The following is a 15653-nucleotide window of genomic DNA, read 5'->3' as shown; positions in this document are numbered from 1 at the left end:
GTTCTGTCCAGCGGAACTTTCTGTGATGATAGGAATGTTCTAGGTCTTCACTGTTTAGTACAGTTGCCACTAGCCACAGGTGGCTCTGAGCACTTGAAATGTGGCTATTGCAACTAAGGAAACTGAATTATTTAATGTAATTTTATTGCAATAAATTGTAATTAAATTTGAATAGCCTCATGTGGCTCGCAGCAACTTATGGGACAGTGCATGTCTAGAGAATGTGACTTGGAGGGCTACAAGGAGGATCTTCCATCACTAATTCCTGTGTACTATTTCTCATAATGCCTCAGTCTCCAGGAGCTGAAACTGACTCTTTAAGAAATGGAGAATGAAATTAAAACTACGTTCTAGTCAATGTTCTTGGTGGCAAACACAACCAATCCTAGTTGATTTACACACCAAAAAATGTTTTGGCGGTATAGAAACCCCCACAGAACCAGTAGGAAGCCTGGAGAGTCAAGCTTGAGCTGGCACAGATGAATCTGATCCACAGCCAGGATCTTGCATCAAGACCGTCTGCCCACGATGCCATGCTGGCCTTGACACCACTGGACACTTGCCACCACATTCAGGATTCTAGTGCCCTTGGCCACTCTCTGCTGGCCATCGACCTCTCAATTCCACACCAGCCACTTCTAATAATCTCTAATGTAACGTGTGCAATTGTGTCACCCTGTAAAGATCCTGCCGGTCCATGGGGAAGAACTACCATGGTTCCTTGAAAATAAGACCTAACCGGAAATTAACCCTAGCATGATTTTTGAGGAGGACATCCCCTGAACCTAAGCCTTAATGTGTCTTTTGGAGCATAAGTTAATATAAGACCCGGTCATATTTTTGGGTAAACACGGTATCTGCTTAATTTTTGTGTTCATAGACACGGCCTTCGCCCCATTTGGGGGCAAGGGAGGGGGTTGGTATAGGGCAAAACATTCATTTAAATAAAAAGTTCCACTTTTATTTCTAAAAAGATTAACCTTAGTGTAAAGAAGTGGAAGCAGAATCGGAGTGATTTGCTACATTAAAAAAATGGTCTCTTAATTCTTTTCAATTTTCTGAATATGGTTTTTATTAATCATTAGCCACTGAATTATAACATAAAATTGTACAATCATTATTAGTTATAAGTATATATAATTTTCCATAAAGTTATAATTCATGATTTATAATTGATTTGGTAAAACTGATGGTGATGCTATTGAAATCTCTATGAAAAGATGTCAGAAGAGCTGTGCTGTTTGGTGTGCGCCTGCCATCTAGTGACAAGATACACGAATGCTATCATAGAGATCCTAGAGTGCTTGAATGGCAAGATTTGCCAGTTTTTCCCACTTTAGCAAGTTTCCCAATGTGTTGACCCAATTAACCATACGTTGCTTAGGCCTTTGAAATTATACTGCATTATATTCCATCCATCCTAGGTTAATTGCAAACTATAAATCTCTGAGAGCCAAAGAGTATCTTAGCACACTCCCTAAACCACTTTCCCTTTCTAAGACTAATTTTATTTTACATGTGTCCATAAACAACATGTGGTTTAAGTATGCTATTATTCTCCTACAGAGAATATCTTGGCCACTATTATAAAAGTACAGTTAACACTGGAGTCATTGATATGGACTGATTTCCAAAGGGATTCTGCACCCCCCCCCCAAAAAAAAAGAGTAATAAGCTTAGTTTAAGTAAATAATGAAAGAGGATCTATCACTATTTTCAGAGCCCACTCTGATAAGGATGAGAGATTTGTAAGTAAAACAGCAGACTTAGACCTCAGCTTCATTCCTTTCAGTCTTTATAAAATTTAGAAGGCAGTATTTGTCAAGTACCATACACTGATAGCAAAATCAACACAATTTATCACATATCTGAGATAATAAAATTGACATTATATTCAAAGATACAATGTTTCCCTCTGACAACACTTTCAAAAGGAAGGAATAAATATCAGGCAAGTGAACTAATAAGGTTTCTGGTAGGTGGTTTGACTGAAAAGATGAGATGAGGTTGGTATAGGCAGCAGGAAGAGAGGTCCCTGCTCCCTAGTGACAAGGTGGGTCAGTGGGCCTGGTAGGTGTGCTCTTCTTGATTCATACAATGGAAGGGAGTAAGGGAAAATTTTAATCTGGATATGGAAGTAGAAGGGAAATTTGCAATATTAACCATGATGGCAAGATAGACTTGAAGTTTGGGGACGGAAGAATCTGGGGTACTGGTTCAAAATTGATTTTGGCTAGAGGGAGAAGAACAGGATTGAGAGATTGAGTTTCCTTCATGGGAGCGGGATCCAATAACAGGGGTTTTGAAATTAATTTGATACATTAATGAGTAAGTGGAGCATCCAAGCGGAGGCCTGGTAAGGATGGAATTACGTTTTTTAGGGGTTGGATGGGTCAGGTAAGGGGGTCTTTCTCCTCTTCTAGGATGCTCCCCTTGCCCTCCCTCCTGCCTGGCTATCCCCTTCCTCTTTTTCTCCTTAGTGTTGCTCTCTCCCTCCTTTGCTGTGGCTGACTCTCTTTTTCATAAATGACTGTAGCAGTTTTACCAAAATTATTGCATGAAATTCACAATTTGTTGTAATTATTGAATATCTAAAAGTGGTGAGTTGAATCATCTGTACTTCTCTCTAAAGCGTACCACGTTCTCCCGAAAATAAGGTCTAGGCGGACCATCAGCTCTAATGCATCTTTTGGAGTAAAAATTAATATAAGACCCGGTCTTATTTTACTGTAAGATCGGGTTTTACATAATAGTAAAATAAGACCGGGTCTTATATTAATTTTTGCTCCAAAAGACGCATTAGAGCTGATGGTCCGGCTAGGTCTTATTTTCGGGGAAACACGGTAAGTCTCTAGTGAAGTTTTTTCTTAATTGTCTATGACCTTCAAATTGTTTCCCTGTTGACACAGCCCTAAATGACGGGGGAAATAAATCAAAGGCTCTCTATTTCTAAAAATTAAGGTTATCTTTCCACTCTCATCAAAGCCTACTATCTAGAGATTGGCTACTTACCAAAGAGCTCACATATGTGCATACATGTGCTTATGCCTGTCTAATTAGTGACCACAGAGATAAACCTTATCATCGTGTGGCTTTTGAGAGAGAGGCTTCTTCCTGAGCTTGACTTTTTTGTAAAGATAAGAATGATACCCTTGGAGAACTCAGTAACAGTATTACTCTTAAAATGGTCAAGAATAGGTTGCAATTATTTCACAAAGATTTATTATAAATGTGAACAATTAAATAACATTTTAGATAAACAATAAAAATGTAGCCTCTTGCAAAGATGGTATACTTGCATATTCTTCCAAAAGGATAAAAGATGTGAAAACTATGTAGAATTCTATTGCATTTCTCACCTCAAGACTCTGTAAGACTGTTAGAAGAAAAGCAACAGAGGGCATTGTACTATCTACTATCTAAAGAAGCACAATTTGCACTTTCTTTCACTGAGGGAAATTGGATCCCTTACTTTTCATTCCTTAGTGTCTTGAGTGACCTTCAATTACGTATTTGCTCATCTCTGTGAGGGTATTTCAGTCTTGGTAGGGACTTTTATTTCTTGTTTTTGTCTCTACTGATTGGGAGCAAAAGGTTGACATCCATGGGAAAAATTAAGATTCCCAGGGAAGTTATCTGTTTATACTAATCTATCCTACAGTGCATCCAATAGAGGACAAAATGTACTACCAAAATAAAGTGATTCAATGGGGCAGAACTTTCCTCATTTCAATTATTTAAAGTCCACAGAAACTTGACTGGCATTTTCTATGCATTTTTAAATGTAAGTGCAAAGAGATTTGGGATGTGTGTGTGACATAGTAATTGTTTAGGAGAGAAGATTAGCTTGCTGTTTAATCCAGCCACAGAAAAATAATCGCAAATACATAAGAGCTTAGATTTGACTAAATTTATGCAAATCAGTGCTTTTTTGAACTTCTACTTTATATTTTTATTCTTCACATGAATATTCTCATTCAATATGGTGGCTGTGTGGTGTAAATATATACATATCCATTAATGTTAAGGAAAATCGTGCCCAGTATACATAGTAATTATGTATATAATTCAGATACACTACCTTTACTGAGGTGTTTCCGTGCAGAATCAGGTGTGTTCATAATCAGATGGGGGGAGGGAATCTCAGAAGCATTTGTATTTTTTCCATTTCATCCATCATAAAATCAGGCCTGTGGTCTAACTACCTTTAGGATCCCTTCCAGGATTTTCAGCAACCACTTCAGATCCAGCTCTGCCCTAAGTTTAGCACTGCCGCTACACAAGAAAACACTGATGCTAAATGGACTAAGAAAGGACACGGAAGGGACCCGCTACTCTTTGGAGAGGTCGGTGGGAATGGTAATTCTTACAATTAGGAAACACCGTTCAAATTCTCAGAGCAGATAATGTCTTTCTAACTCCGGTGGTCTCTGGGTTCACAATCAAAAGTGCGTCTTCCCCACTCCCACGCCAGAAGATCGCTCCGCATTCCCCTTAGGGGCGCATTCCAGCTTTCCCCCAAAACCCGGGAAGGGAAGAAACTTCCCCGCCCAATCCCCACAGTTCTGCAGGGCGGAAAAACAGCCTGGCGCTCGCCGCCCTCCGCCTGTGGACCCGGAGCCACAAGTGGAAGCGAGAATTTTCCAAGCAGGAGGCAAGAAAATCGGCGCCTAAAGACTTTCCGGCGGCACATTTACCCGAGTGGGCGACTTGCTCCCTACTTGCCTCGGGCAGGTGAGGGGTCCCGTCCGCGTACGGCAATCTCCGGGGTCTACCCTGTCAACTCCTCTTCCCCGAGGGCCTCTCTGCTCAAAGTGTGGCCGCTCAGGCTCCCTGGGCTGCGGGCGCCGCGGAGGGGTCGCCCTCGCCCCCAACCCGATCCCGAGCGGCGCCGCGGACCTGCCCCGCGACACCGCCTCCTCGGGTTCACCCCGAATCTAGGGCCCAACCGGAAGGCGAAGGGTCAAGGTGGGCGCCTGCACTCCCACTCGGGGGCCCCTGAGCTGCCCGGCGGCCAGGGGCGCGGGGTCGGGAACCAGACCGCCCTGAGAGCCCGCAGAGCCGGCCCGAGGGCGCAGCGGCCGCGCCGGGGGAGGTGGCGGCGGGGGCGGGGGGGCGGGGCGCCGGCTCCCGCCGCCTCCTCGCCGTCCTCCTCCTCCCCGTCCCTCCTCTGGCAGCCACAGCCTCCGCCGGGCTGAGGAGTCGGGAGTCCGCGGCGCTGCCTTGGGGCTGCGGGATGGGGACTTAGCGCCACGGCGGCGGCAGTGGCCGCAGCGCAGCCGGCCGCCGCCCCCGGGCCTGTCCCGCCGGGGACGCCGGGCGCGGCCAGCCCACCCCGGAGCCAGTCCCGCGGGCGGCGGCGGCGGAGCTGGGCAGGTGGATGCGGCTGGAAGATGGCGCCCTCGGGCCCGGGCAGCGTCAGGCGGCGGTGCCGACGGGTGCTGTACTGGATCCCGGTGGTGTTCATCAGCCTCCTGCTCGGTTGGTCCTACTACGCCTACGCCATCCAGCTGTGCATCGGTGAGTGTGCCCCGCGCCCGCCCGCACCTGGGCCCACCCGGCGCCCCGGGAGCGCGGGCACCCACCTGCCAGCAGCCTCCCCGCCCGCCCTCGCCCCCTGCGCAGCCCACCCCGACAGTCCCTCACGCGGGGACCCCGGGCGCCCACAGCCGCGCGTCCACTTCGCACCCCAGGGACCCCCTTGCGCCTGGGCGCAGCCAACCAGCCGCATCTCCGCTGGCACCGCGGCCGGAAGCCTTGGGGCAGCCTCCTTCCACTCGCGCTCCCCTCGCCTTCCCCTCACAACTCTCGGGTTACGGTGTGACCTCCACCCCAACGCACACGCAGCCCAGATACCCCCTCCGCCTTCCGCTAACCACTGCCACCGCAGCCACACCCCCTACCTGGGCAGGACGGTCCCCGGGAGAACTGTGGTCCCCGCCGCTAGCAGCGTCCGCCGGGGCTGAAGGGTTCCAAGCTGGGCCCAGGATCCGAGCAGCCAGACCCGCGCGGGGGATGGTGTCCTCGGCCTCCGAGGTCAGACCTGTCCCCCTCTGGTTGTCCTTAATCCACTTTTTAAAAATTTGTGACAGCACTCAAGGGCAGTTTTTGCTGCCTTTATGATTTAAGGACTGCCAATTGGACACTTTCTAGTTAAAAGGAGGTGAGGAGGAGGGTGAGCTACTAGAAAGTATTTTGGAAGACATATTGCAGTTTAGATTTTAGAAAAATAGCAGCGGAAGAGAAAGAAAAGGTGGCCATCTGAGGTTTTTTCATCCAGAAAGCCAAATGGCTCAAGTCCAAGCCATATTGCTTGATATTGTTGGGTAAGCTCCTGATATTGTTGAGTAAGGTACTGTCAATGCTGAAAATTAAAAAAAAGAAAAGTTGATTATGCACAATTCGGGAATACAATTATGTCCCTTAATGTAAGCAGGTTTGTTTCTACCTTCAGTGGTTTTGTGGAAGCTGATCTGTGTTTTCAGAAAAGGTACCTGCCAGTGACTTGTGAATACTGTTGTCTTTGGTGTTCCAACTAAGGCAATGTCTATGATTTTGCCATATGAAGCACTAAGTAGCTAGTCTTAGGTGGGACAGAGGAAAGGTTAAATATTATTGGCCTGTTTTGTTGAACCTTCTCAACTTAAGTCTTTTCAAAGTTTCAAGATTCAGGCACAGAATCTTGTGTAAAGCCATCTCACCTCAAAAAGTTGCCCCTTGTGAGAAATAGTAGGTGTAAGAATAATACATCAAAATAATTACTGGCATAACTTTTAACAGAATTGAGAGTAACTTCCCATTTCATGTAGTTTTCAAAGTTGACATTATCCTTTACTGAATTTAGAAACAATATTTCAGTACAAAAAACAACAACAACAGTGAATCTTTGTTTTAAATAGGATTGGGCTGCACTGAAATCAAGACAGTGCATCTAAATGTGTGATAATTGCAGTCATCTAAAATGTATAGGAAGAAAGTTTTCTGAAACATAATTTTTGTATTAACTGTTAATATTAAACTAGTTTGCCTTACTGAGGTATACTGTATGTGTAACATAACAATTAGAAACATTTGTGGTATTTCATTCCTTCCTAAAAGCAGTGAACAGTTTCAATTAATGTAACTGGTGCAAAAGAGGGGAGTACCAGCTGGCCTTGATTATCAAAACAGGCAGCTTATTCCCCGGCCTATGCTATCTATCACCTTAAGCTAAGAAGCTTAGCCTGATACACTGGCTCTCGTCCATCAGGAGAAAGCATGTGAAAGCAGGAAGAGCTTTTCTTCCCTTGCAGTTACCCCTGCCCCTGGCTAAGGTTCTACATGGGAGGTCTTACTGGATTGAATAGACAGGTGATGGGAGAGGAGCCAACTGGAAAATTGCTGCTATATCTGGATCACATTTTTATGTATACTTTCTGGAAGTTTGATAAATCTAAACTATTTATGAAATCCACATTACTGTTTTAGTGAGTGAAAACTTGACTAAAAGGGAGAATGCCTCTTTTTAAACTGCCTAAGTGACATTGCCTGTTACTGATACCTTACCTACTGATCAAAAGTGAAGTCTCGTATCACTTTTCGTCACTGCCTACCTAGTCTGTTACAATGCCTGTCACGTTGCAAGCAATCAATAAATGGTCTTGAATAAACCAATACATGATTCAGAGCAATATCTCTGAGGTTGACAGAAAATAGTTTTTATATTTTTATTGCTATAGAAACAAACAGTAAGTAATTGTATGCAAGGTCTAGATCCAAGAGTCTAGAATCAGAACGAGTTGAAAATGAATTTGATTCTAGAGACTATGGCAGTTTAAGAATGGTAAGCCCTAAAAGCCTTGGTTGGGAAGGAAGTAGATAACTGTATAATTCCTTTATAGGCTCTGGGGAAGATGGCGACGAGTGTGACAGACACACAAAACCAGCCTCCTCTCCTTTTCACAAACAAAGCAAATGGGAATGCCAACCTTCCCTACCCACCCACCACCAGCCCCCAAGATGAATCACATCTCAGACTGCCCTGCCCTTTGTAGATTCTTTTTCTCTGGAAGTTGCTGTTTATAATCAGATTTTCCATACTTCACCTATAAAACATCAACTAGGGTTGAGACTGGAGAGTGGGGGTCGGGGTCTGGGAACTGAACTAGGTAACGAACAGAGTAGAACAATCAGGGTGATTTACCCTGGTCCTCCTTCTACATCTGCTGTCAGCTGGGGATGACCCTGAATATAAATTACTCTGTGCCCTTCGCTGAATGAACTGCAATTTAGGAGTAGTGCTTATCCTGGTATCCTTGGAAACCGGAGATAATGATTCTCATTACAGTTACTTTCTATATTTAACAAAGTGGATGTGTGTGGCTCTCTAGGCACTTTTTCAGTTAGCATAATGTTTGCTTAGTATTTGTATTTTATAAAAATAAATTCATCTCTCTTCTTGGAATATGTGTATATAAAAACTGTGGGATATATATATATATATAGAGAGAGAGAGAGAAAGAGAGAGAGAGAGAGGTATTTGAGGTAGGTTTCATTTCTATTCTACCAAAGAAAAGCTAAAATAGGATTGCTAACACTTGTCATTCAGAACACATTTGCCTGGTTTGTTGATTAACCAGGCTGTTTTATTCATATTATTTCCTCACCTCCTTCCTTCCCTCTCCCTACTACTGCTCTCTCAACCCCAGCTTCATTTGTGTTTTATCTTTTGATTCCTCTAATTATTATTTAGCTTGTTTTCCACAAAGTAAGACATTCAAAGGGTAAAATTTGTAAGCTGGTACTTGAGGCTGTAGAATCAGAGGGCGTAAAGGTAGCCCGCAGCCTCAGGCATGCTTGGGTCAATGGACGTACTAGACCTGTTTATATGTTTTACAAATCCATTATGGCAGTTAATGCATTAACTTTGCGTGTTGAAGAAGGTAACTGACTTTTTCCCTTTTAAATGCTAACACTAAAACTTGTTTTAACTATTTTTATACCTTTATATTTTGTTGTAGTTTCAAATTTACCAAAAAGTTTCAAGAGTAGTGCAAGAAACCTCCACATACTCTTGCTTAACCATGCATGTTCTCTTCTGCTTGATATAACCTCATACGTTTTGCACAGTAACCTGCTGTACAGGCTTGTAGCCTAGGAGCAGCAGTCTAGACCATATAGCCTAGGTGTGTGTAGGCTACAGCATCTAGGTTTGTGTAGGTAACACTCTTATGATGTTCACACAATGACAAAGTCACCTAACAGGGCATTTCTCAGAATGTATCCCCTTCATTAAGGGGCACATGACTCCTTAACTCTGCTATTAAGTAAGAAAAAGCAGCCTTAGGCATACTTTAACAAATGTGTGTTGTTGTGTTCAAATAAAACTTTACTTACAAAAATAATTGTCAGGACAGACTTGGCCCTTGAGCAATAGATTGCTGATCCTGGGGTGTGTTAGAAGGTAGCCCATTAGAATATTGTGGTTTTACTCACAGTTTTGCAGTCTTTATTAATAAACATCTTTCAGAAATGATTGCAGCATCCTATATTCCACAGTGATTATTGAAGATATTCAAGAATTAAAAGAACTAGTCTACATACTTGGGGATCGATTTGGGAAATACACAATCATGTTTTCCTTCTGTTAAACAAACAGACATCCTGAAGGATAAAATATATGAAACCTCATACTTGGATACTGTTAAGCTATGATCTGATCTACCATTAATTCAAGGCCATCCAAGCTCAAGGATGGAAACTGAATGGCGCTCTCAGTTGCCTTCCATCAAGAAATGAATTTGAAACAAACAAAGAAAGCACTGTGCTCTTGGTATTGGTAAACTATCATTTGAAAATTGATGCAGGACATTAAAGCTTCTTAAAGAAAAAACAGGCAGATGATATTAGGGATATAAATTGCTATCTATATTAAATTAGTTTTAAATGTGAACATATCTTCAAATTGAAAATTCAAATGTGTAAACTATGATGTGTTCCAAATTCTTAATCTATACTGCCATTTGACTTTAATATAAATGGTCCATGGGAAAGTAGAAGACTGCTTAAGGCTTTCTTGGTCCAATTTAGGGTGTCAGAAAATTATTTTTCGTTTGATGCATTGGATAATGCAGCATTACTGTTTGCTATTACATCCTATTAGAGATAACGTATAAACCAATAATTATGGTACTTAGTAGGTAGAGGTGCTCAATACATGCTGAATTAATTAATCTCTTTGGTTTTTTAGTATTATTCAATCCATTTTTAATATGAAAACATTCAATTGTATAATGTAAATAGGTAAGAAAATAGGATCCAGCAGTCAAAACTAAGGCTTGTTGTAAAAAAGTTTGTTTTCAAATGCTTACTGAGATGTCATTCGTGCCATTAAATGAAATACTTGCTCAAGTATTTCCATTAATTCAACAGAAGATGAAGCCATGGCTTCTTAAATCAAGATGGCAAATTGTCTCTAGAGAAGGTACGTTGCCGCAAGGTTAGCGAGGTTAGCTTCAGAAGGGCTTGAGTAGGGTTCATTTAAAAGCATTTATTGGACCCTTGTTATATGCCAGGCACTTTCACCCACAGAGATAATTTAGAGGAGAACTGAATGGAGATCTTTCCCTAATGGCCAAGAAAAAATTGCCTGTAGGTTAAAATAACAAACCCTGAAGCCTCCTGTCCAGGTGGGGCATGAGGACAGAGGTTGTTACCTGTCAGAATGCCACTCCCATGGCCAAGTAGGAGGAAAGCAGAAATGGAAAACAAAACATCCCACTCCTAGGAGCCTGTGAATTGGTTGCTGGACCAATGTAAATGAATAATCAATAAAGCAGGTTCAGAGAGCTGATGGTGCGCACTGCAGTAGTCACGAATTTCTGATCAGATTGTAAACCTTACCCCATGTAAACAGCGCAGAGTAAGGTTATGACCGGCAGTTATTGCCCTTGCTACGAACTGGGTGGCTGTTTCCACTCCCTCACTTCTTACCTGATTCTGGGGCAACTTTCACTCTGTTCCCTGCTCAGGGCCTGTGACTTGGTGGGTGAAACTGAGCAGGGTGCAGAGAACTCCTTGATACAACTCATTGTATCCACAGGAAGACGGGAGAACCTAGTTTAGAAAACAGGCAGAAGCCAAGAGAAGGTGGACGAAGCGAAGCTGACATTATACCAAAGAAATAGTCATTTGAAGGAGCTGCTGCTCTGGTGACCAGCCATCACCAAGCTGTGAAGCCTCCTGTCCAGTGGCTTTACAAAGCCACTGCTCCCTTTGGCTTTGTAAAGATGGTTCTAGGTGCAGGTGCATCAGCTACCTGAGCTGGGGTTGTGCCCACCTCCCAGGCAACAGGGTTCAACAAGACCAGGTATTCAGTCTCTCCGACTTCCATGGTAGAAAGAAGTGACAGAAAGACCAAAAAAAAAAAAAAAAGAAAAACAAATATATTCCAGAGATTACTATGGATGAGTTCTCGACGAGGAGATCCTCGCGGATTTTTTTTGTTTTGTTTTGTTTGTTTTTATGCTTCACCTGGACAGAAAACTTGTGGTTTTTCTTCTCAGAAAAATGGAACCATGACTTATATTTTATAATTTATACTGTTGATTTCATGTATTTTGATGGTTCTATCACATCTCTTAGCCTTTTTTTCTCTAGAAAGTGATGAGTTCATGGGTCCCCCGAGACTCCAGCACTGTTTGTGATGACTGTAGAAATACTATCTTTTGCAAAATGATAGATTACAACATAATATAGACCAGGGGTGTCCACACTTTTTTCAACGTTTTTCACCAAGCGCCATATGCGGTAAAATACACAAACAGCCAGGCCACTCACTAGAGGTGAAGTACGGATCGCCTCACCTGGTTTATTTAAGTAAACTAAATATATTTTTGGAATTTGCTGCGGGCCAATTAACAATGGATCATGGGCCGCAGTTGGCCCGTGGGCCACAGTTTGGACACCCCTGGTATAGACCCTTAATGCTCTTTGTTGGTAAACCAGTTTTCCAAAGATCATTTAGAAATGGAGTTTTAATATTATGTGGAATCCTATTATATGGGAATTTAGATATACCACAAAGAATAATAAAAGTATAACATGATAGAATTAATTTCCGTAATAGTCCGTTAGAAAATTGTTGAAATTTTTTTCTAATTCTTTTAATGGTAATTTTACTATAATATCTTAATTGTTATCTCAGTCAAATGCTAAAAGTGGAAAGGGGTGGAATTAACAGGGCAGGGGTGGGGTGAGGGCAGCTGGGAGGATGTAGTGACCTGATTTCTTAAGAAGCATATGGTACAAATAAAGTAACAAGCTATGAATGCTTGAAATGGTTCCTTTCAATCAAAATTATATCACACTTTGAAACATTTGTGTAGCATTTTTCCTAATTTGACTTTTTAATCTAATGGTGCCTTTAAGATTCAATCATAAATATTAGTGCCTGAAATCCATTTTTTTATTTGGGAGGTACTCTGGAGCAAAAATATAGCTGCAGGCACTTCTGTTCACTCTCAAATGCATACTCGATGGAAGATCATTTTAGGTATGTTGTTGATTACATTTTAAAAATGCACATGAAGGAGACTGTTTATAGATGACTGAGTTTTGTTTCTTCTCCAGTATTTCTCCCTGGTATCCTGAAATTTCAACTCATGTGCAGTGTAAATTAAGCATTCCTGCTGTACGTAAATTAATGTGACCTCATCGTATTTATTCACAAGCATTGCCACCATGAGCAGATGGTCCAGAGGAATGCAACAAAATGAACACCAAGCAAAAAACCTTTTTCTCTATGTTTTTTTTAAAACCAAATACCCGAAGGACACAATAGTTTCAAGGTAGTTTATCTTCACAATCATCTTATCATAGAAAAAAAATCCTTATAAAAAGCAGTTCATGTATTTCCAAGAACTTTATAGATTTGATTATAATTCAGTGAAATTTGGCAACCCAGAATGCTTTGTCATGCTAATCTGTTTATACACACACACACACACACACACACACACACACACAGATAGATAAAATTTCTATTTCTGTGTTTATTGTATTATATAAAAAGTGAGTTTTCACCATATTTGAAGGCGGTGTTTAGAATGAGGTATTTAAAACTCAGATGGGATTGTGTCCCTGATCCTTTGGGGGACCCAAGGGTCATCTTGAAGAGGTAGGTGAATCCGCAGTGTGTCTCTTCACCCCATTTGTAGAGATGTGAGAGATGGTGTGACCTGCGACACAGTCTGTGATGCACGTCTGAGGACTTCAGTGGGAAAGCAGCCTGCTCCAAAGCTGCTCATGTTGAGCTCTAATGAGACGCGCCTGATACCATTTATGAGAAAGTTAAAGATTTCAATTATGAGCCTCAAACTGAAATTGCAGGGACTGATTTGTGATCAAGTTTCTTACTAGGTGGGCAACAACATGGGACATGTTTTAGGAAGAAAGGCAGGAAGCGCTTTATCTACTTAACTGTAACTAGTGATTATCTCGGGAGGTCAGTTAACGTGAAAGGATGAAGGGAAGAGGTCAGTTTGACTTAATCAAGGTCTTAAGCATAGCATATTTTAATGAAATGCAGCATATTCTAGAACTAGGGCATGTTAAAAACTAAGATATACAGAACTTGGGTCAGTATGTCAGTTGGAGGGGAGTAGAGAGTAATGATTCATGATAGGTCCCCATAAACTTGCATTTTACAAATAATTTCAAAATCTAAGAATTGAATGCCTTTCAACCATTCATAATTTATTGAATACTACTTTAATGTATGCATTCATTCAAAAATATTAATTACTACTGCAGTTTACATTTCAGTTAGGGGCAGGGAGAATGAATAAAAAACATAAGTTAAGTAGCTTATATGATTAGTCAGAGGGTCATATGTTTCGTGACAAAAAGCAAAAAGCAAGACAAGAAGGATTGGGAATGCCAGCAGGAGGTTTAAATTTTGAATGTGGTGGTCAGGGTGAGGGGCAGAGTGATCATGAAATTTCAGCAATGACCTGAAGATGCCGGAGGATTTATCCATGCTGATATCAGGAGGAAGTGCAGCTCAGGCGTAGAGAACAGTCAGCATAAAAGCCCTGAGGCAGGAGTCTTGCAGCAGTTAGAAGAGGAAGAGATCATTATTAGCTGGGCTGGAGTGAGCAAGGAGAGGGGATGTAGGTGACAAGGTCAGAGATTGCAGAAAAGGTACAGATTATGGGGCCTCGTAGTCCATTGTGAAGATTTTGGCTTTACTTGGAGTGAAATGAGGAACCATTGGAGGGCATTGAGTAGTGTAGTGACAGACTGTGACTTATGTTTAAAAAGGTCATTCTGGCTGCTATGTAATCTAGGCTACTTCATCAATTCAGGTGAGAACCGGTAGTGTGTCAAACCATGGGGGGGAGGGGTAATTGAAATGGTAAGAGGTGGTCAGATTCTGGATGTATTTTTAAAGTAAAGAGAACAGAATTTCCTGACAGACATATGTGAGTTGTGAAAGAAAGGAGTCAAAATAATGCCAATGTTTTGGCCTGACCAAACATTAGTGGATGAGAGATCAGCTGAGATGCAGAGGTTGTCAGAAGAACCAAGCTAGAGGTGGGGGGTGCTGACCTCAGATCAGTGATAGGTATATTGACACTGAAATAGAGATGCTGAGTTAGCAATTCCATTTATGAGTTTGGCATTTGGGTAAGAGTCTGAACCAGAGGAATAAACTTTGGAGTCTTCAGCATATAAATGGGTTCAAAGAGTTAAAACTGGATACACTCGTTCCACCAAGGGAGTGAATGTAAATTGAGCACAGACAGGGACCAAAGATGATCAACATTGAGAGTTCAGGAGATGAGTAGGAACTGGCAAAGAAGCCTGAGAAGAGGCGACTAGTGAAGTAGAGGAAAACTAAGACAGTATGGTCCTGAAGCCTGGGGAGGAAAGGGTGTCAAGGAGGAGGGAGGAATCAGTTATCTATTTTAGCTTTTTATTATTTGGTCGTTCAGATGTTCATAAACAAGTTTGTAATATTCTTATGGTTTCAGCTTATTTGGGGCTGAATGGTGCTCCACCCATTCACATGTTGAAGCCCTAACCACCAGCACCTCAGAATGTGACTGTATTTGGAGATAGAGCCTTTTAAAATGTAATTAAATTAAAATTAGGTCATTGGGATGGGCCCGAATCCCTCATGATTAGAGGAAATTTAGATACAGACATGTACAGAGAGAAGACAGTGTAAAGACACAGGGAGAAGATGGCCCTTTACAAGCCAAGGAGAGAGGCCTCCAAGGAAACCAACCCGCTAACATACTGATCTTGGATTTCTGGCTTCCAGGACAGGGAGGAAATATATTTCTGTTGTTTAAGCCACCCAGTCTGTAGTACATTGTTATGTCAGCCTGAGCAAACTAATACAGAAATACAGCAATCAAATGCCTTTTTCCTTTCTGGACATTGAAATGCAGTCATCTGTAATAAGGATTTAGGTGACAAAATTGATTGTGGAAACCACTGGAAAGTTTAAAAGAATAATTTAGATATGTTAAATATTTGCCCTAATATAAAATAATCAGTAAAAAAAAAAAAAAAGTAAGTGAAATGCATTTTTAGGAAGCACTCAGACTTGACCAGATACTGTACTCCATTCCAGTAGTTTTCAGGTAACTAAAATCTCCATTTAA

General features: G+C 41.9%; 1 protein-coding gene across 1 annotated transcript in view; it reads left to right on the top strand.

Moving 5' to 3' along the window:
- Nucleotides 1–5179: 5179 nt before the first annotated feature.
- ZDHHC2 (zDHHC palmitoyltransferase 2) overlaps nt 5180–15653 on the top strand; it is a 57042-nt gene continuing 46568 nt past the window's right edge. The window contains exon 1 of the mRNA XM_019737958.3: nt 5180–5520. Within this exon, the coding sequence (XP_019593517.1) occupies nt 5394–5520 (127 nt within the window). The 5' untranslated portion in view covers nt 5180–5393. The remainder of the gene's footprint in view (nt 5521–15653) is intronic.

Source organism: Rhinolophus sinicus, chromosome 16 (assembly GCF_057876585.1).
Source record: "Rhinolophus sinicus isolate RSI-liver-muscle chromosome 16, RSI-T2T, whole genome shotgun sequence".
NCBI lineage: Eukaryota > Metazoa > Chordata > Mammalia > Chiroptera > Rhinolophidae > Rhinolophus > Rhinolophus sinicus.
This window is presented reverse-complemented; position numbering and strand designations above follow the sequence as displayed.